General features: G+C 43.8%; 1 protein-coding gene across 2 annotated transcripts; it reads right to left on the bottom strand.

The window, feature by feature from the left end:
- Window positions 1-444: 444 nt before the first annotated feature.
- LOC139661993 (caspase recruitment domain-containing protein 10) lies at window positions 445-16,430 on the bottom strand. Of its 2 annotated transcripts, none has more exons than XM_071540592.1 (24): window positions 16,279-16,430; window positions 13,341-13,583; window positions 11,879-12,016; window positions 11,418-11,604; window positions 10,958-11,096; window positions 9,078-9,260; window positions 8,669-8,788; window positions 7,922-8,047; window positions 7,066-7,236; window positions 6,855-6,959; window positions 6,313-6,349; window positions 6,163-6,200; window positions 5,916-6,004; window positions 5,749-5,795; window positions 5,352-5,472; window positions 4,513-4,690; window positions 4,274-4,397; window positions 3,374-3,614; window positions 3,058-3,127; window positions 2,864-2,966; window positions 2,579-2,737; window positions 2,335-2,447; window positions 1,967-2,082; window positions 445-1,853 (listed from the first exon to the last, which is right to left on the bottom strand). In XM_071540592.1, the coding sequence occupies exons 1-24, from the start codon at window positions 16,283-16,285 to the stop codon at window positions 1,646-1,648; spliced, it is 3,063 nt and encodes a 1,020-aa protein (XP_071396693.1). In that variant the 5' UTR covers window positions 16,286-16,430; the 3' UTR covers window positions 445-1,645. The 2 variants fall into 2 exon arrangements, with proteins under 2 accessions (XP_071396693.1, XP_071396694.1); XM_071540593.1 differs by having other exon boundaries at window positions 3,061-3,127.
- Between the last annotated feature and the right edge of the window lie 6,160 nt (window positions 16,431-22,590).

The following is a 22,590-nucleotide window of genomic DNA, read 5'->3' as shown; positions in this document are numbered from 1 at the left end:
TTTACTCTCAGACAATATTTTAACGTTTCATGGTTCAATGGCAACTCTACATATTTTGAATATGAGCCTTTATAGGCTCAGAGGAGGGGGGACTGTAGAGAAAATATGCACTATGTATGTATACCCTTTGTATGTTCCAATGTATTGATTATCATGTGCTCATCGTGTGCTTCCATGTGAGGGTTTATGACTGTCATACACAGAAAAGATGCTATTGTTCCTTAGACACACTGATACAACATCTGTACAAATACGACAGTGTTGGGATCATGAGACGATGCTTTGTCTAGGGGGGGTAGGCTTGCAGGTGGCTGTCCTTGTCCTAGGAGATATAAGCCTGGTTAGTCTGACCCTCGTTAGAGAACTGCACCATTCCCTTTGCTATGATGTACTTCTCTCCATGCATGTATCATTAAAGAAACCACTAAATCAACGGACGGCGAACTTGTCTTTATTATAAAATTATTCATCAGTTATTTTGTATACTGGTTACACAAGAAAACAACGAGAGAAGAAATACAGTGTCAGTTTTGTGCTACAGTAGTTTCCAGTGGTAATGCTCCTATCACATCATGATATTACAGTTTTGGCAGAGAAAGAAAAAAATGTGGTTACAGTAAACTTCAGGTTCTGTGAAGTGATGTAGTGGTAAAGAAAAAAGTACCTTACACAACCAATCTTAAAAATCTTATATTTTCAGAAAATAAATTTGCGCTTTTTCCTTAGAGGAGGATATGAGTTATATGAATTGTATCCTCATATAACTCATATCAGTTTAATACTTCTTAGTATGTTGTGTGCCATGAAGTTGTGTCTTAAAGATTTATGTCAGCCTAAAAAGGAGGACAAACTCTATTCTGTAAATAAAAAACATGGATAAGCTGAGTTGGGTTTGCCAACATCCCTGCTTACACACTGCACCTCTATCATGCCCACCCATAACCTGCCTTCCTCTCTATTTGTCTTCACAGCTTCACTTTCTGCTCTGCAACCATCACTATGACCTGTGACCCAAAGGCCTTACAAATGAGCTCCTTGAGTGGTGCTTCACATTTGATCATACAGTAAAACAGTAAGTGGTGTACGCTATCTGGGTGGAAAATATAGTGACATTTCTGAAACATAAAAATGAATATGAGTAGATAAAATCATGGTATAATTCTTGGTGATACAACCAGCGAACTACAGGTATGTCACTGTTGTCATCTACTTTCCTTGTCTGGGTCATGTCTTTAATTTAAATTTTTCATTTTTCATTCTTTTCACAATACTGCCTTTGCAGCCAGCCCAGCTTGACCTACACAAACAAGAGTTTTCAAATTCCATGATGTATGTATGTATGTATATGTATGTATTGTATGTGCTGTATTTTACTTTCTCCTAATCATTCACCTACCCTGAAGATCTGGCCCTGGCTTGACATCCCATGAGCATCTAAGCACTATCCAAACTTTATCTTTGCCCATTGACTCAGAACAGAACAATCTGGAAGGATGATCTAACCCTACATACAAACTCTATCTCTAAACTTGTCTGTGGTTTTGTGTGCGGTGGCAGCTGACGGCACCTTTGCTCAATGGCAGGAGGAACTAGTTTGTGTCATGACTGTATCTTTATGGGGGAAACCAGCCCCACTCGGTGTACTCTACTGCAGCCTGTCCAGCTCGACCCATGCCACTGCCCTCTGCTGGCTGTGGATGGCGTTGCGTATGGCTGCCAGCAGCTCGTCGGTGCAGCTCCAGGTGCTGGGCTCCAGGGTGTGGTAGAGCAGGGGCAGCGTCTCCAGCTGCAGTTCCTCGGCCTGGCACACCTCCTCCATCACGCCCTCCTCCCCGCGCTTCGGAAACAGCTTCCTGTACAGAGTCGGGGACGGGAGGGTCATGCGCAGGAGGTTCGAGGCAAGGTAAAGGTAACTTGCTATTGAACTTATTTGATGTAAACAAATGAACTACAGATGTGCACCTACCTCAGCTTCTTGTGTTTTTTGTTCTTAGGGCGGATGTGGATGACAATGGGGTAAACCCCCTGCCTCAGTAGACCCTCCACACTGGGCAGCCCCAGCTCCAGCAGACAGTGCTTGTCCTGAAAGAGAGACAGACAGAGAGAAATTAGGATTATGTGTGATAATGTACACAGAGTGTGCAGCTATCAGGGACACCTGCTTTTTCCATAAAATAGACTGAACAGGACAATACAGGCATGGCATGGGTGCAACTCAATATTAGAACAGGGCGATTTTTCTACATCTGTGTATTTGTGAGACAGAGCTAGACACAAAGAGATTATTGCACTTTTTTTCAAGTGAGAAAGTGGGATGATTTGTGTTTTTATTACCTGGCTGATGACGTCCTGTATTGACTGCAGCCGTATGCCCACAGCCTGCTCCGGAGTGGAGGAGTCCAACAGGAATACTCTCTTGTCACGTCTCTCTGAAGCCTGGATGGGCTCTGCAGCCAAAGAAGAGGTGTGAGACGCAGTTCAGAGGAAGACGGAGGCTGTGACGCATGTGATAGTCTACTGGAGAATCAACAACCAGCAGAGCACCTCAGTTTGTGTGTGTGTGTGTGTGTGTGTGTACCTGACGCGCAGGTGTTGAAGTCCAGCCCAGACTCTGCAGGTTGCAGCAGTCTCTCTATGAGACCACGGGACAGAAGAGAGGGAGAGAAGATGACCGGCCGCTTAGTCTGAACCTGCACTGGCTGCACTAAACTGTATGGGATCAGGTGCTCCTCATGACCTGAGAGGACACACACACACACACATAGATACACAGTCAAGAACACACTAATACCTTCATTCACAAAACAATGGTTATCACACAGTTCTGGCGTTGCAGTCTGGGAACATTGTGGGCGGAGCTTACGGTGGCTGAGAGTGTAAAGGACCTGCGGTGTGGAACCAATCCCACGACAGCTGGGGGCCACTGCCTTGACCAATCGCACGCGCCCGGACGTTTTCTTCGATAACTACATGTAGGGAGGGAGAAAAATGAACAGCTAATAGTTCGGTTGACTTTGGGTGACAGGTCTGTAATAATAGTAATATGAGTAGACTTACCACCTTCTTCTTTAAGTCCTTCTGCTCCAGCGCCATCGTTCGTAGCCTCACTAGTAACAACTGCTGGGCCCTAAGATGGAAAACGGTGGGATCCAGGTTCATTCACATTCCAAATATTATATCGTGTAAAAACAGGCACTGCACATTCACATCCAGCATACTTAACAAGCACATAAAAGTCATGCATTGAAACACAGATGGAAATTTTACCAGCCCTCTCACCTGTGGCTAGTGTTTTCCATTCAGGGCTGCTACAAAAAACATCCTCACTGGACAGAATTTGAATAGGGTCTTAAGCCAAACTGGGGTCTAATACCTGTTGTAGTTGGGCATGGCTCCTGCCTGCAGGGGCTTGGCTGTGCGCGGGTCCACCAGGGAGCAGCGCCACTGGTACTTCCCGTTGTAACGCGTGTCCGTCACGTGTATGATGTCATCACAGGACACGCCCAGACAGGGCGGGTCGCCGTGGGGGTCCATGTCCAGGTTGACACGCACGTAGAAGGAGTCGGCGCCCAGGAAAGTCGGCGATGAGAGCTGGGAGGACAGCTTGGAGTAGGCTGCAGGAAGAGAGAGCTTAGTCTTTACTTTATGAACATTATATATTTAATACCCCAAATAAACAGTTTCCATTGGCTTCATTTCTTTCCTTCCTCAAGCATCACTATTTGTTGGAAAGGAAGATTACGAGGGGAAAAGGTAGAGGCTTTGCTTTCAGTAGTAAATGGGAGAAAATCGGTTGCAAAGGAATGGGATTCTGAGCTTTGATGAGCTGTCTTACTTCTTTTTTGTATTCTCCTTTTCTTGTTTTCCACTTTTTCTGTGTCTTTTGTATTGGCCTTTATTTATAAAGAGCTTATAATACATTTCATTATTTACTGTTCTTTTATGTAACTATATGTATGTTTATATATTTATATGCATACATGATTATACCTGTATTTGCATATATGGGTCAGACTTTCTCTAGCTTTTTTTTTTTGTTCATAACCTGGCTGTGACTTCCATTCTGGAAACTGTCCATAGTATTTTTCATCTCTTTTCTGATGTTTCTACATGTTTGTTTCTGTTTTAATTCTGTGGGTTTTGTGTTAAGTCTTACTGTTTTATTTTCCCACATCCGTTTTTTGGAATCTCTTATATATGAAAATCTTACCTGGTCAAATCTGACATTCAAATCTAAAATGTAATATGATAGAAAAATAAGATGGGGGCTCACCCTCTGTGTTGCTCTGGTGTTTGAGAGACGAGGGCTCGCTCCACCACTGCAGAGAGAAATGGGCGACCTCTGCTGTGCACTGGCCCAGCAGCACACTGCCGCCGCCGAACAGAACCCGCTCCAGCTGGGCAGAGCCGATAGAAACACACACACAAAGACACAGAACTTTAATGTGCATTTGGCCCACAGAAACCCACACAAATGCACAAACTGAAACATGCACACACACACACACACACCTCCAGTAGCTCGCTGCCCTCCTTCAGTCCACACTGCTCGGCCGGGGAACCCGCTCTAACGTGACTGACGAAGATCCCCGTGCGGTTTCCCCCGACTATCGTCACGTCGTCGGCCAGGCTGGCTCTCCCGCGCTTCGGTGAGGTGGGGGGACTCGGAGATGGGGAGAGGGGGGCCATCCTGGGAGACGGCAAGGGAGGGGGGTGAAGGTGTGGCGGTGAGCAGTGTACAAGTCACATTTCAGTATTAAGCAGAAAGCATACACATAATAACGTCATTGCTCTTATCCAATACATTTTGACAGAGGTGGGTCAGACTCGAGTCACAGTGTGAATTGCTTGAGACTTGACTCGATGCATGAAGAGAAGACTTGAGACTTGACTTGGGTTCTGGTGACTTGGGACTTGACTCTGACTTGTACTTTGATGACTTGAAAAGGTTTCTAAAGTCTTGACTTGAGATCTTGTGTTTGTGTAAATGACTTAGATTGAAAGTGATGAGATTTGTTCCAGCAGACGACAGAATTTAAATTCTGTTTTCTGAATTTGTATGGAATGATTGAATCTATTGAAGTTGAAACTGATTACAGAAATCAAACTCATGATATTGCATTGAAAAGTCCTAGATATTTAGATTTCTTTAAGATATTAGATTGATACTGGGCTCTTGATTTGTTCAAACTTGACTTGGTGTTCTACAGACTTCGTAATCTACATTTAGACTTGGGACTTGACGAGCCTCAAGACTTGAGACTGACTTGGGACTTGAGCAAAGTTGACTTGGTCACACCTCTGATTTTTAATGGCAGTCATTGTGAGGCTGTAAAACAGTGGAACCGTACCCAAAAGTGTTGGGGCTGGGCTTGTGTGGAGGGACTGGAGGCAGGTTGACCAGGTCAGGGGGGAAGAGGTGAGAGTGCAGAGAGCTCCAGGAATCCCACAGGGAGGGTTCACTCTGTTCACCTGGAAAACAATATGCAAATGCATTTTATGGTTTGTTTTTGTCTATTTAGATGCCGAATGGGTGGTGTTTGACACATACAGTAAGATCATAGTGATTGCCAACAAGTTAAGACAATCACAGGAACGTATTTGAAAGTCAATTTAGTATACTTTTCCATAATTGATAACATAAATCATGAAACTGTACTGTCCTGACTTGGTGCAACGCCTTTCTCATTTTGTATCATACAAGACTGTGAAGGATGATCATGCAAGATAGGACAGAAACAAATATACCTGTAATATTATCATTCTCATCACTGCCCCAGGAGTCCAAGTCAAACCTGAAAAAGGAGGAAAATAAGGATGTGTTTATTGACTGGAAAAAGGTGAAGAAACGAGTTTGGGAACAGGTTGAAAATCAATGTGTTGTGAACAGGGTAAAGCTGTGCTGCTAAACTCACTCAGTGTTGAATCGGCGGTTGATGGAGTTCATACAAGGAGGAAAGGGGAATGTGGAGAGCCTGTTTATTTCCTTTTCATTGTCCTCTGCCTGAAGGTAGAGAGCCAAAACAACACTCAGAGCGAAAGAAACAAACGTCCATTCCTATCACCTACAGGCTATATATCATTCGACTAGTATGTTCACATCTGGGTTCGGTGGCAAACTGAAGATTTTCACTCTTTCTTTCTTTCTTTCTTGAGACTCACTGATGACAGGAGATTCTCCTCCGAGTTGGAACGGGAATCTGTGAAAGAATGAAGAATATTAAGCAAATGAAGTATATTTACATAACTACATTTATCCTCTTGCACAAACTTGAGAACGATCCTCCAGCTGTCTGTCTGTACACAACTTACCCTCAGAGTTCTCATTGGCTTGGCCTCTAGAGGGCGTCTGTGGCACAGAGGAGACAAGCAGCGACATGAACACAGTCAGTGAGAGGTATCGTGTAGCACAGGCACTAACATGCTTATAGTTGCATAAGCAACTGTGGCAACATCCCAAACTCTAAGCAAAACAATAATAAGATCCCAGACTAGCAGTCAAATTTACTCCTGCAGTCCAAAAGTTACCTTCCATGCATCGCTCTTGACAATGATAGCATGAATTAACATGTTATTTAGGGCATTTGCAGTCCCTGATACAGTTGAATCCAGTGTAAATATCCCTTCCAATATACAAGGGAAGGGTTAAATAGTAGCTGGCAGAACTAGGAATACCAGCAATTCACATTTAGGATCCTAGACACATGATGACATACTCCAACAGAACAGAATTACATGTTACAACACGACATTCCAACAATGGAGACCACTAATGCTGCTTTTAGTCAAGACTGTGATGATTTTGACTGTGAATAATAATTATTGTAACCATGGAGATAGCAGGGAGCCCTGACCTTTCGCAGCAGCAGGTGAGTGCCATTCATCTGGGGGCTCAGGTCCAGGCCGAGGGAACAGCAGGGGCCGTAACACTGGTCCTCACTGCACAGAGACAGGTGGGACTGGGGCAGGGAAGAACAGACGCATTAAACGGTGCGGGAGAGGAAGATGACTTGATAACGCGGGAAAAAAGGAGTATAGCAGGGGATTCAAGACTAACTAACTCACACAGTGCAGACAGGGGCTGCTCTGCTCCTGGCTCCTCTCCCTCTCCCTCTCCAGCTCCCTCTGCTGCTGCTCCAGGTTGGCCTGCAGCTCGGCGATGCGTTTGCGCAGGCGGTTCTTATCCAGCAGACAGTCGGTGTACTCCAGCTGCAGGCTGTCCCGGCTGCGCAGAGCCTGGAGGAGACAGGAGAAAGGTAGGGAGAGACAGATAAGGTGGCATGGTGTCAAAAATGTGTAAGACGTTTGAGGCTTCAATACCCAGATATCATGTATCTTGTCGGTAGACTGCACACTCCTCAGACCTAAATTTGTTCTTTTTTGTGGCTGGTGGGGGTGGAGATGGTGAAGATTGTGTGTTTACATGCTGGTGGGAAGGTCCGACAATGACATCCAGGACTCCAAAAACTGCATTCACATGTTAATTTGTCAGAACTTAAACCCGGAAGACCAACGATAAACAAACATGGATGTCCTGCAGCTCAACAAGCCAATTTAACAAATTTATTTAACTTGATTTTCCCACCATGTTGAGAATATTAAAGGTTATCATTCCGTCATAACTTGGGTAGCGAAATTTTCTCAGACTGTCCGACTTCATCATCTAACAACTTTGAATAGTGTTCACCTGAAATTTCCAAGTAGGAAATATTTTTCCCATATATCCAATGGCACGTGAATGAAGGCTATCTTTGGAATATCTTTGGTTTCCTTTCTCGCTCGCTGCTGTTTAGGAGCAAGTTTTGTCTTTAGTTCTTAAATTTCGATTAGTTACTTCCAGTGTTCACAGAATATTTCCAACCAGCCTCCATACCCGACACCAAAATCTCATTTAAAATTCCAGCCCTCAACACACACTGACCTGGTCCCTCTCCTTCTCCAGTTCCATGATCTGGTTGAAGTAGGACACGCTCCTCTTCTGCTCCGTCTCCCAGTCCAGCTGGAGCGTCCTCACCTTCAGCTGCAGCTGCTCGCACTGCGACTCCAGCTGCACAACACAGATCACACTTACAGTCTCTATCCAAAGGCAGTAAAGTCAAGTTTACAGTAGAACAATAAACAGTTATGAAATTGAAACATGGGCTTTGCATAGCAATGAGTCAAACCTTTCAACTCTTGATTAAAGTTGAAAATACAATGTTTAATGTTTAAAGTCACAATGAAATGAAAAATGACATTTTCATCTTGTTAGCTAATTTTCCATGTGATAATATACACCAAAATTTTTATTTTCTTGGATTTTTTACATCAAAATCCCTTTAATTTTACCTTACTGGAAAAGGATTTATCTTTAGTAATGACCTCATCGTGTACCAGGAGGCGTACATAAAATTCTAGCCAATAAAACCATCACATATTTTTAAATAGTCCTGACTCTCTGCCCTTCCCATCAAATACAACTGCCTTTCTCTGCCTAACTGACATCCCATTGGGTTACACTTCTGAATGATTCCTCCCTGCGTTATATCCTGCCCCAGTATCCTGTTTCAACAGGAAATAAGTCAAATTACAGAAGCAAGATGCTCTCAAAATGCTGTTTCATTGTGACTTAAATCTTTAAGTCACAATGAAACAGCATTTTGGGAAGTAAAAATCACGTCAAGTTCACCTTGTCCCTCTGCTCCTCTGTGCTCTCTAGCTCCCCCTGTAGTCTGGTGATGGTATCACAAAGCTCCTGCCTCTGCTCAGCGGCCTCCCTGCGGTCCTGCTGCAGGATGTCCATCAGCGCCTGACGCAAACAACAACATAAACAACATTAGAAGAAAACAAAACACCACACCCATTAGAAACATGTCTTCGAGGGACAAATAGAAAAAAAACAGTGTGGTTCAGTCTGACGCAGAAGAGACAGTTTCACTACTGCTGGATGAGGAACAGGGTAGATTTAATGCCACGCTACGACACCAGAAGCAGGAACTGAGGAGTGCTGTCAGATTCTTGGATCTATGAATTGGCAAGAAAGAGATCTACTGTGTTAGAGGGTGTCAAGTCTACAGGGAGGGAAGCTCCTTTCTCACCTGAGTTCCAGTATTCCCAGCTTTCTGAATCTCAATACGGTGCAGCGGTTTCTTTGGTACCGGAGGCGGGGAACTGTTTATACTGTTGGAGACCAAACTGTTCCTTTTGACTGACACAGCACTGGCTGGAGCACTGGTGGTTTGTCCCTCTGCCTCCATCAGTCTGGACTTCAGCTCTTCTACCTTTATGGGGGGATTGGCACAGCAGACATTGTCTTTTATTTTTCTTCACTTGGCACTTGTCATGTTGCTGGGCAATTGTTTCTAGATCACCCCAAAAATTGTCTCTTTAGGATTGGTAGCATGCCTCATTGAAGCAAATGGTTACCATAGGGACAAGCAAGCAATTCACTTTCTGTTACTTGCAATAAACACAACATTTATTATCACTTTGACAACTTTATTTCGTCACTAGCAACCATACTAGACACACCATGTTGGCCTCTCCTTGGAACAGACAGAGTGTGCAGGCGTGTCCCGCCAACAGCAGGTACAGTCAGGAAAACAGTGTTTACCGTAAAGAACGTATAAAGGGTTATACACATTAACACTTTCGACTAACAGTATCCATTAGTTTCAGTGAGGAATGCTGACAATGCTGACAAGTCTTTTTATTGGTAAAATGAAGTGCACCCCAAGCTGTGTTAAGTGCTTGGTGAGGAATAGTAACAGGCTAAAATTCAGTATCCCTGTAAAGCTTTGGTTAACATACCAAACCATCATGATAAGACACATTAAGACATCTGAAGACATGAACAAAGGCTGTGTGTCTGGATAAATAATAGAGTTTTAGTTCTCTGAGGGAAGTGGCATACAGGGCTTCAAAGTCTGTGGTAACTTTGTATTATGAATAATGATACACATAAGAAGATATGTGGTATAAACACACAAACCCCCCCACTACCTCTTTTATTTTTATTCCAGCGATGCGTGATGAGTTCCCCGGCCGGGTCAATTAGGAAAACATATGAGCCTGAGCAGCAACACTAAATCCCTAGCTTTGCAGTCACACAGTGAACATAATGCAATGCTTTATTCAATCACCTTCGTTCAGGACAAGATTTATCCAGAAATACCGCCAGAGAATATTCGCAAACAAGTGAAGCGTACCTCTAACATCAACATGTCCTGACAGCTCACTAAAAAAAAAAAAAAAGACAGATATCATCTACACAACTGGCCAGAACTGCTATCAGTTCTGCTCTAGCAGCTGCATGCCAGCTGAAGTAGTCTCACTTAAACCTGCCTCCGGCGCTATTTTTTACTGCTTTATCACACAATCAGATTGCCATCTCTTGTTTTCTTTGCCCTTCCCAAGTCTCCAAAAACATATAAATATAGCCTAAGATGTCTCTATTGAGAGATCTTCAAGCTGCATATGCGTGACTGGCATGTGCCAAAAACACTGCGACAAAGACAATGGGCTATTAGTCAAGGTGTCTACATCTGCACTAAACTGTAGCCTCGGCTCACAGCCCACTGTGTTTAGGCAGAAATCTTTGCCTTAAAGCAGCATTCCCATAGAGTATTCCTGAATTTTACAGAAATTATACTATACTATATTATACTGCCGCCTTTAGAATCCCTGGATCAGCTGAGAAGCTGGGTGGGGAAAGGGAAAGATTAATCTTTCACTCAACTAACATTGAGGTTCCCCCGACTGTTCCGGTGGATTTTCTCAGTGACTAACAGTAGAAGACTGTGGTTGTACTCAGCGGCTCCCAGGCATGACTGTCTGTAACTTGAGTTTGAAACACAGTCGTGGTGAAAAGGAGCATACAGGCTCAATACATTTTCTTAGGTGAATTAAGTTAAAAACAACAACATTTTTACAATTACTTCCAGTCAGATTCTCTATCTGCCCCTCCTAAGCCACTGACCTGCCTCAGTAGCTCCCTCTCGCGTGCCGAGGCCTTGCCTTGGTCCTCCAGGGCTCTGGAATACTTCACAGCCTGCTCCAGGTGCCGGTCCTTCAGCTTGCCCAGCTCTCGACTGCCAGACTCCCAGTCCTGACGCAGCCTGGGGATCGCATGTGATTCAGCACATACACTCTGATCATACTTTTCATTGATTCATTTTTGTGCAATCGAAGGCAAATAGTAAGGAAAAACATTGTAAGTAATGTACTCTGTATAGAGTTTAGAATGGACATACATGGACTCAGTGTTGCTCATCACTTGTTATTTATTCATTGAAGCTGCACTAGTCAAGATTATTATGTAAAAATACACCTGTCTCGTCAGCCTAAATTGCAAACCTAACGGACCTAATGCCACGAGGATCCTCATGCTCAACAATAGGATGCAAGCTTTGGAGGAACAAATTAAGCAGGACCCACACCTCTCCAGCTGCAGCCGGTCATGACGCAACTCCTGGGCTTTACGTTCGGCGCGGCTGCGTTCCTCCTCCGCCACCCGGCAGCGCTGAGACAGGCGCCGCTCACACATACGGGTGTTTCGGAGCTGCTCCCTCAGCTTACGCACCTCCAGCAGCAGAAACTGAGTCAAACCCTCCGGACCCTCCTCATCTAGGGGGGAGACAGGTGGAGGAGAGGGGAGAGGGGATATTGGTTAAGGTAGGGAGAGGGTAATCTCACATGCAAGTCAGAGAAGGATAGACTTAATCTGTATGGAGGGACACAAACTGAAATACTGGAGCCTCAGAAGAAAAGAGTAGAGGAAGAATACTGAAGACTGGTAACCTTAACCCTAACCCTAACCACACACACATATACCAATAGACCCAGCCCACCACCCACCTAGATACCCATCTGCCCATCATGTACAGAGACCCATGCATACCCAGTATGAGGGAGCAGCGCTGTGTGGCCTGCTTTCCAGTCAGCTGGGTGTATTGCTCTGGATGGTAAAACTCCAGGGATTCCATGAAGGCCTGCAGACCCCGCTGGCCCTGACCTCGCAGAATGTCCAGCAAACGGCCTGGTGAACATCAGAGAGAACAGAGTAATTAGTGTGAGAATCTGTATTAAAGGAGTAGTTCACCCCAAATAGGAAACTCTGTCATTATCTACTCACCCCCATGTCAGTCGAATTTCTAATGAAATTCGTAGGACCATCAAACACAGAGCGAGTTAGCCCCTGCAGTTCATCTCAGCCTTCTTCCAAACTATTAAAGTTAACAGGGCCATCTGTTTATAGCTCCAAAAAAGCATAACATGTCCATCAGACTTCTCCAAACAGCTTGTGCAGCATAGTGTTTTGTAGCCAAACGATTGCACTGTGGGTCCAAAAGTCCAATATTTACCTCATTATCTCTCTCTATCTCTCTATCTGGCAGAAGACTATGCTTGCTACTGTAGGGTGTGTGCGTGAGCATTATCATTGAGGAAAATATGAGGTAAATATTGAACTTTTGGACCCACATTGCAACCGTTTGGCTACAAAACACTTGGATTGTGCTGCACAAGCTGTTTGGAGAAACCTGATGGACATTTTATACTTTTTCTGGAGCTGTAAACAGATGGTCCTGTTAGCTTTAATAGTTTAGGAGAAAGATGAGATGGAACTACAGGGGGCTAACTCGCTCCGTGTTTGGTGACATGGGGGCGATTTTGTGGTGAACTATTCCTTTAACCACCCCAGTGTCATCAACAGTGACCATTTGTGGGGAAAAGGAATAAACAGATGCACACTTGTGTCAGCACTTTGGCGTTGTACGTTAGCACAGTTGAAACAGGCTAACCACAAAAATGCTACCGCTTTGATGTGAGCATCACTTACCCTGTGTAGTTACATAGGTATTTCACACATGACCATGATGAATGACAAGCACTAGCATTAACTCAGTGGCACTGAAACAACAACAAACTTGGTCTTGTTCCAGGTGCTTGTCTTCATCCCCTCTTTTCTTACATCCTCTCCCCTTCGTCTTTATCTTCTTTCACTCCCATTCTTCCCTCTCTCTCAGTCTTGCACTCCCCTTTACTTAGCGATGTCTTTCATCTCACTCTCTCTACTCCTTCCTCCCTCTGTCTCTCACTACTTTGTCAACATTTATCATTACCCACCTGTTCTTCTCTGGCAACCCACTGTAAAATCATTCACATATAATGTTGCGGCATTGGGAATTTTTGAGTCAAGTAAAATGAAAACAAATGATTAAACCTTGATCCCTGTGCTTCAAACGCCCAATGTGGCTGGACTACTTCTAAATTGATTTATTGTCTTTTTTAGTTATTCCTCTCTGTCCTCCCCCTCTCCTTTCCTTTTCTCTCCCCTCCCTCCCAGTCTCTCCTCCTCTCACCGGCCTTGCTGATGCGCAGGGGGTACTGCGTGGAGTTGAGCACCTCGTCCTCGTCCTGCTCGTCGATGACCTTGCACTGGCGCAGGTACGGGGTGAGCTTGGCCGGGTGGAGGATGCGGGTGAGCTTGTGCCGCACGCCCTCCACGCGGTCCCACAGCTCCTCGCAGCGCTCCTCCGACCAGGGGGACGGGCACCGCACCTCCTCCTGAGCCCCGTCGTAGTCCTCCACCCACGCTGTGATACCTGCAGGAGAGGGGACGAGTTATACTGTTTCACACACGGTTCAAGGGATGTGAGTGAGGAAAACGCGGCGGTCAGCCAGAATTGATGGTGTAGCGGACTCTATTTTTCAAGCATGGAATAAAAAACAAAAGGCTGGAGAGCTAAAATGTTTTTTATCCTGTATAGATTAAGAGATCTGGAAATGATGTGAGTTCCAACAATGTTTTGCCACTGTGTGTCATTTTCCTTCTTCCATTGTCACAGACTCTTATACCCTAAGGGCCAGTTCTGCAGACATATTACAATGTAATAAGTCCAGCCCAAAACAAAATATTTTGTTTCCAGTGGAGAATTCAATTGGCATCTGTTTTCATCTGGGATGAGGCTTATCTTTGTCCATGAAACTCCATTAAAGGCGGTTCGCTTTGATGCTATGACTATGTAACAATCCCAGTCCCCCAGGAGGATCAGACAGCAGAAGCAAACGTATGTGGTGCTTTTGTCAAATAGTTTCAATAGCACTTGAGAGGTATGCTTTATTTTTCAGCCTTAATTAAAACGCGTTAGGGGTGATAATCCTCTTCATCGAGACTGGGAATGGATATAAAACATATAAAAAAAATGTAAAAAAGAAGTAGCACTCATGACTTGGGTATGGTCTGCTGCACAGCGAGGGAATGAGAGGGAGGTCCTTACTGGAAATCTTCCAAGGAATGCCGAGGGGGATTTACTCTCTAAATACCAGTCTGAGGGATGAACATTTAACATGAAGTCATCTGACCCACTGACACTGGATGTGGCGTTATATCTTACAAAGCGTTTTTGAGAGACACCTTGATTAAGTGAAAGCCAATAAATCTACGAGTGAATGGCGAAAAAGGCAGTAAGTTTAGATAACAGCAGCCAATGATTTAGACACCGTTTTTATTGATGTGGAGCAAAGGGTCTGCTGTTATGAGGGCCATAAACTATAGTGGGGAGGACACTCTGCTGGTCAGTGCTCACTGTGTCTCACAGCGCAGGAATGAAAATACTGGCATGACTCATATCACACACCTAAACACACACCAGGCATGGCAGACAAAGGCTTTCTCAGCCCCATTCACTTTGCACTGTGGGGGAGAAAATGAATAAATCTGCCATTACAGGAGATGACGGAAAACAAGTTGCATACATAATATCTTTAACTGTGAGTTATGTGCATTTCTAAAATCGACCTGAAACGAATCTGAAAGAAATATACTGTAAATATATTCTTTATTATATAGATGTAATAGTAGCAGCAGTAGTGCTTTTTTGAATCCAACAGTGGCAGATTTATTTATCAGTGAAATACCACAAGTGATACAAGACCCAGAAAAGCCTTTGAACACACCACCAAAGGTAAACTGTAATAACACAAGCCCTCCAAAACCTCACTCATTCACAGGCAGAATCTCACTGCTCATTAATGTGGCTTTGAACACAACACAGTGAGTCTGTTGTAAATCACAGCTAACAGCGAGTTGAGAGAGACTCTGGTCACAAGTGCAGCTTCTTTCTTATCTCGCTGCAGTCTGAACTGTCACACAGTCACACAGTCACACATCCTTTTCAATGTAATCGATAAGGGTGTGAGCATCAAATGCATGTGATAATATTTCTCTTGTTTCCATGAAATACTTGCCACTAGAGTAAAGCCGGCATGATAAATGTGACTCACAGACGACCGTATCATTTAATTATTTCTTAATTATTCTGAGGTTGAGTTTTCATTTTAATTCATCCACAAAGAACCATTTGTGGTACAAGAAACCACCATTTATCAGCCTCACATCAACAACTAAACTCTCAAAGTGGCTTATTAAAACGTCTCAATTAACTATTCACCCACAATGAGAACTTGAGTGCCGCCTCACTCTCCCCCTCTCCCCTCTGTGACCCATCAGAGCTATTTACCAATAAGGAGAGCTATAGTGTGTGCAGCTGATCGGGGCTCTGTGGGTTAGCGGGCATGTTGCAGCGGGTCCGGATGCTCTGGAATCTCTGTCATTACCCATCTCCTCCTTGTAAACAGTCTGCTGAGACCTTGTCCTAAAATGTGCCTTGTGATCATGTGATTAGCTCTTTATTCCTCCTCACTCTGTGCCGTCCAGATCTCTGTGTGTCCCATTTAAGAGTGTTGTTCCAAAATGAGATATCCACCATTGGAAAAAATAAAAGTGTCACCTTTTCTTACAAAATGATTGATAGCAGACAATTAAAATTAATTATGGTACTTTTTAGGATAGCGGATAACTCGAGTTCTGACAAAATAATAACAGTTTTACAGACTGGATCTTCTGTATTTTAGAAAATAAAGACTGATCAACCAAAATAGATATAGCAGAACTTATCAATATTCCAAGAGTACACATTTTAAGAAAAGATTTGTACATTATGTGGAATATACCCACACATTATTAGCCTATATGAAGGTGAATTACAGAGGGAATGTTTCATAATGTGACATAATCTGTGAACCTGGACCTGATAACCTTATGACTGATCATTTACCAGCAACAGGCTATATAGCCCATATACTGCCGACTTAACGTAAGAAGGTGTGACTGACTGGTGTAACAACCTCAGTTCTGTCAATCATCACCCTGCCTACAGCATATAGCAGAACATCATTTCAAACAATGTAAAAGGATAGAAAGAGAATGAAAAGTAGGCTATAACGGATAAAACTTACCGCTCATTGTCTCTGCGCTGCCTTTGTTTGCGTTGAAGATGGGAACAAGTAATAGAAAGCAGCGAAATCAAATCCTCCCTGTCAGCAGCCTACATCTCACTCCAGTCCATAGGCTCGTGGAAACGTGAAACTGGGCGAAGACAAACGCCTCGGCTGATGTCCGGTCGGTTGTAAAAGTGAAGTTGCTGTCTGGTGGCGCTACCTGGCTGGAGCGCGCGCGCACACTTCTTGAACGCACACCTTTGCGCGCTCGTCTCCCCCGCCCTCCGTCAACCACAACCCACCAATCAGCACTCGGCAATAAAACTCCCAGATGTCGCCGGTGTGCACAAGTGGCCCGCCACTGACTGGACTTTCCACCGCTCAGGGAAGGTTTGATTCTGCCTTGAGAAGCAAATGGCATTCATGGTGGCAAACGATCAAAGCTGTTAAACGACACTTGTGCCGAGCTTTCTGCAGCGCTTTTTGTCATGTGCCTGTGCTGGCAGCTTCCATTAATCATAAAATATTTTCTGTATGGGCCTATTACTTGATCACTAGATGGCGCAATCCACCAATTATTGCCCTTTCACCCATTTAAGCTATACGCACAACATTACAGCCATATCAGAAACAATCACTGAAGTGAGCAAAAAATAAATCAGGCCTCATAATTTAACTTAAAATCTGAGTATAGTTTGCAATAAGGACTCAGTAGGTCACACAGCAGTACTGTAGGTAGAGGACTCACAGAACTATGACTCACTCTACTCTGAGCTCTGTGACTCACTCACTCTTTCACTATAGGGGTTGAGCAGCAGAAAACATCAGCCTCTAAAACTACAGGAGAAATTCACAGGGTGCAGAGCAGGTTAGTCACCAGCGCTGCCAAGGGAAACCTGCCTGATTGAAAGCACCACAACACAATGACACACAGTTTCATCCCCACTATTCTTTCAGCTGCTTGTGTGTCTGCTGCCTCAGAGCCGCCCCGGGCACTTCTTCCCACTGAATTACCGTAATTAATGGAGCTATAAAGAAATGGGACAACTGACTCATAACGCTTGGATGTAAAAATACCACCGATCAGTACACAGTAGCGTGACTGACCTGGAAAACTACTTCGAGGTACAACAAGTAGAGGCAAGCTGACAGATTATCCTTTTACTAAGAAGATACGTATAGTAGTGCTAACATGCAAATGAGTGTGATGACAGGTCAGCAGACATCAGGAACAACACCAGCTCATACAGTAGCAGGTGAAAGATACATTGGCCCACTGAGTATTGATAATAATTAAAAGTGCTTTGATTTTGTATCATAAATTGAGTTTCATTTGGGTTTCCCAAGTCAGATATCTTACTTTTTTAGGGATATTGGATAACCTAAGTCCTTGATGGCAAAACAACACTTTACAGAATAAATTAGGTATATTTTAGATTTTTAAACCAAGTAAATATATAGTGTTTTGGGAATTAAATTTCAAGATTTTCTACAGAAGAAAAGTAATTTATCTGAACAAAAGATTATGAAACTTTTTGTAGTCTGTTTCAAAACTCAAGAGTTTGAGTTGGGCTCAAAACGCAGAAATCGAGTGCAGTAAGTAGCCTTGAAATTTTGAGTTTGCTCAACTTTTTCATTTTTACAGTGATAGATCATCATGATGAAGGCGGCTGGGTCTCTTGGGCTGCACACAGAGCTTGGTGACAGGGGGGGAAATGTGTCTTTCAGTCCCTGTATGAGGGGAGGCAGGAAATACGGGGTGCCCGACAGAGGAATGTGTCTCTTTCTTGGCAATCAGACAGGAAATGTCAGGCTATACCCTCTGTCCCTGGGCCTCCCCTGAAAAAACAAGCCTGCTATAGCTGGTGTGTGTGTGTGTGTGTGTGTGTGTAATGCAGGAGTATTATTTTCTCATATCCATCCATACACAACAGGAGACATGATGCCTTTTTACAATACTGTTGCTGATGGGGAAAGATGCTCTCTCTTAAACCTCCCCTGAATAAACAAGCTTCACTGTTGCTTGTGAGAGAATAGATGAACCCAGACTTTTCATCAGAGCCTGTGGTGAGCCATACAGTGATAGAATTGGCAACATCATTTCATATTACAAGCTCACTGTAATCTCTATAAGTGTATACATGCAGTACAAGCCTACAAAATTAGTTTAACAGTGTATTACTGTAAGTAGGCTATTATCTTATCTAACCATGCACAGGAAGCATGCATGATTTCATGCAAAACTGAATATTTTTATCAGCTGTTTATCTGCTATCTAATTTTGAATGCTTATGACCATAGATATGTGTGCTTGAAAGACAGGATATAGATCATTAGAAATAACTCCATTTCCTGTCTCTGCCTTTGACTATGAGTATGACTCACAAACTCATCTCATCTCATCTCTCTCTCTCACTCTCTCTCTCTCTCTCTCTCTCTCTCTCTTCCTTTCTCTCTGCTTCTCTCTCTGTCATGCCTCTGCTTCTTCCACAGACAGGCCAATCCATCCTCTAACTGGCCATCCAGGCCTGGGTTGGGGTGGGGGGTGGGGGGTGGGGGGTGAAGCCTGCAGTGGATCAGCATGCTTGCTGTCTCTGAGGTGACAGGGACACAGAGAAGCCATTGATAGCGGCACTGGACCCCACAGTTTGCCCATGCTGGAATGTGCGACACGGTGGCAGCTCAGTCACACAGAGATCGGCCTTGCAGAATCCATCTTGCATTTCAAGGCGTTTAAGACGGACTTACAATGAGTGAGCAGGTGCGGGTTCAGTGTCTTCTAAAGGGCACATGTGCTGCTGCAGGGATCAAAACCTGTTGACCTTTCTGGTACGGGCTGGAATCTCACACCTGCCACCCGATGATTAATACCAGGAGCTGGAGATGTGGCGGAAGGATTTGTTTCTTAGCAGTGGGCGGTTTCGATCTATTGCCCTCTGGGTTTTGGACCCAGCACGCTTCCCCTGTGCCAGTCTGGTAGACACGCAGGTAAAAGGCAAAGGGAACTGAATCAGAGAGTGAAGCCGAGATATTTCGGGCCCTTCCTCATACGCGAGAATGTTCAGTACTGGCATCAATCAAACATCTGAATGAATTTAAATATCGTGTACAACTCTTCCCCTCTGAGCTTGTCTGAATTCACAATGTACAGCATATCTCACACAGGAACAGTGTCTGTGGGTTTCACTTCTGTGTTTGTTCCCCTCTCTGGACCGGCTCAGCGCCCAGCAGCTGACCCCCCGTGGCCCCGTCTCTGACTCAAGCCTGGCGGGCCATGCCGCCCCGGCAGAATCGACCCTTTGTGTCCACGAAGAATGTGTCTTTTCTCACTTTTTTTGGGGGGGGGAAACAGAGGCAGAGAAAAGAGAGGGATAGGGGCATGAGTAAATGAGACAGATTTAAATCTTGATCTGTGCTTCACGCTCTCTTTGTATGCAAGATACCGTGACAGACGCTTTCACTATTGATCAGGGTGGAGATACAAGACGTTGGTGCTTTTTGGCAACGTTTAAGAAGTGAGAAATGAATACCGCACTCACATGAAACTTAACCTTTAACCACTCTCCATTTATATACACTTGTAGAGAGGAAGACTAACTTGAGAGCTAGAAAGCCACTTGTGTTGTATGGAGTATAATCATCTCGTCTCATTTATAGCTCTTGCACTATGTCATATGGGCAGCGCCATTGTAGCTCTATGAGATCTTGTAAATATCCCAATGTCATGTGGGTAACACCATGCAATTTCCTGTTTTAAGATGGGATCAACACAAAAGACAACAGCAACAACACCAAGAGGCAGCCAGAGGGTCGGAGTCTGGAGGAGGAATTCTTATTTAAACAAACAAGAAGCCACTGGAAAAACAAGGAATGGGAGACATCTCTCATATGGTAAACCAGAGGCCAGTTTGGGGACCACCCAGATATTTATTTTAATATTGAATTCACTTGAATGACTTGTTGACTTCATTTGCATGACCTGTGGTATGAAACCTTTTTCCTAAGCATGAAGCAAGGGCTTTCATAGAAGACTTTAGAAGTCACATCTTTCCCTAAGTGACATCTTTCACATCCAAAGAGAAGTGAAGTGGATGATCTCTCTCTCCTCTCTCTCTCTCTCTCTCTCTCTCTCTCTCTCTCTCTCTCTCTCTCTCTCTCCCTCTCTCTCTCCCTCCCTCCCTCCCTGCTACTAAACTTGTTCAGTCAGAAAAATAATGACTTCCTGGAGACAGGGCGACTGCTGCTTCTTGACACACATCACACTTCGCTGGACCTCACCCTGGGAAAAGGCTCCACTCAGAGCCAAGGAGCAACTGGGAATACATAGGAGAGAAGGAGCTTATTCAGGGATACATGCCAAATGTTTTTAATCGCTATATGTCACCAGTTAGCCAACCGCTCTTTAGGCCTTAGAATCAAAGACATGGGCAAAATGGTCTTGGCTGAATCCATACCTGGTGAACAGCCTCTTTTTCAGGATCATAGGGTTTAAGGGAATTTGTTTAAAGCACTAACTATTTATAGCGGAGTCAGCGAAGTCATTTAGTCATGTCATTGCAGATTCGGTGACAGCCCTTGAACATGTCACATTGTGAGTGCAGACTGGGTTCACTGGAAACAGGATGTTTTGGACAAAGAGGTGACTGAGACTGTGACCGTGTCACTGCTCTGCTCTGTTATCTACACACTCTGCCAGGAAATACGAAGAGAGCAATTACAACTATTGAGCATTCTCGTCGAGAGAGAAAAAACCCCCAGAGATTTACATTGTGCAGATGAGTTCGCTTCGTCTTTCTGGCAGTTGCAGGTGAAAACCAAGCTGCAAGATTTCAATGAATGAACTGGTGAGTACCTAACATATGGACTCACTGGGACGGCCTACAGTATGTCTGTGTTCTAAGTGGGTGGTGGAAAGGACTAGGGCCAGCTTACAGGAATAGTAGTAGCCCAATAGCTGGAGAAGCAAGCTTGTATGCAGAAGTTTGCTGGTTTGAATCCCTTTCTCTCTTGGTAGGGAATGTAAACAAAAAACACCCTCTCTTTCCTCATCAGCTACTTTTGAGGTGCCCTTCAGCCAGGCACTTCACCCTCAACCGCTCAGTGGCAGCTGAGAAACTGAGATACAAAAGAACTGGCTAGACATTAGGCTAAATAAAGCCTGGTCACTGTAAGAGAAATCCAACAACACCCATCAAACTCGTTCTGCGGTGTGTTTTATAGATCTGCGAGGCATGCCGAGGCCCTCCTCAAACCACTGGATGCTATACAGAGGTCCGGGCATGGAGCAACAACATCCACACTGATGTGTTTTCCATCAGGTTGGCTTGACTACCACAGAGGACAGTTTGAAGCTTAACGCACAGTAAAAAAAAACGGTCATATTGGCATTAGTGGTTCAGGTTCTATGGTCAGAAGATTTGCCATATTTGCCCTGGGTTGAAATATTATGCTAAATGACTAAATATTCTAAATGATTATAGATGCACAGGAAAGAGATACAATTTCTACATTTTTATTCCTCTGTTCTTGCTCTCTATGCTTAATATATAATTTTCATAATTATATGCATACATAAAAATACATAAAAATATGAGGTATAACACAAAACCACATACACCCACTCATACACTGACTGTAAAAGTATGTGGTAACACTTCACTTGAATTGTTGGTTGTAACACACTATAAGTCATCATACACACATCATAAGCACATTCATAACATCATACCTGCATCAGGAATTGTCATAATGTACTATTATGAGGCTGATATAAGTAACATTTACCACTGAGGCCTATTTGTTTGTTTACAGCATACCATAAGCACATCATAAGCACATTAGAATTACATCATAATGACATCAGAAAATATCATAATACACTATAATGCATTATGAATCTGGCATGAGCAGGATATGAGGCTGTTATGTTTTACACAAATACTATAATAGTATTAATAACTATAACACATAAATACTAGTAATAATTTGTAATAGTTTTTTTATACAAATATTTACCACTGGGACTTCTATATTCCTTTTCTATATAAAACAACCAAGACAATCCATGAACTTGTCATACTATCTAACTAACAATATGTACTGTATATTTACATTCACTATGAGCTGTAAATGTCTGTAGTATGGCACACTAATGACGTCATCATAAACTCATCATAATGCTTAAAGTCCGTCTCTGTCATATTTAGACACACACACACACACACACACACACACACACACACGCACACATTCTCATTTGTGGTGCCAGTGTCAACTTGTGCTTCTCTCACTTGCCTTCCTGCGCAGCGAGGTTGGAGTTGACATCTGAAT

This window comes from Centroberyx affinis, unplaced genomic scaffold, assembly GCF_046629955.1.
Source record: "Centroberyx affinis isolate AG114_WGS23_722 - 3 ecotype Tasmania unplaced genomic scaffold, CSIRO-AGI_Caff_v1 ptg003690l_1, whole genome shotgun sequence".
NCBI classification, from domain to species: domain Eukaryota; kingdom Metazoa; phylum Chordata; class Actinopteri; order Beryciformes; family Berycidae; genus Centroberyx; species Centroberyx affinis.
Note: the sequence above shows the minus strand (reverse complement) of the source record. Positions and strands in the feature narration are given on the sequence as shown.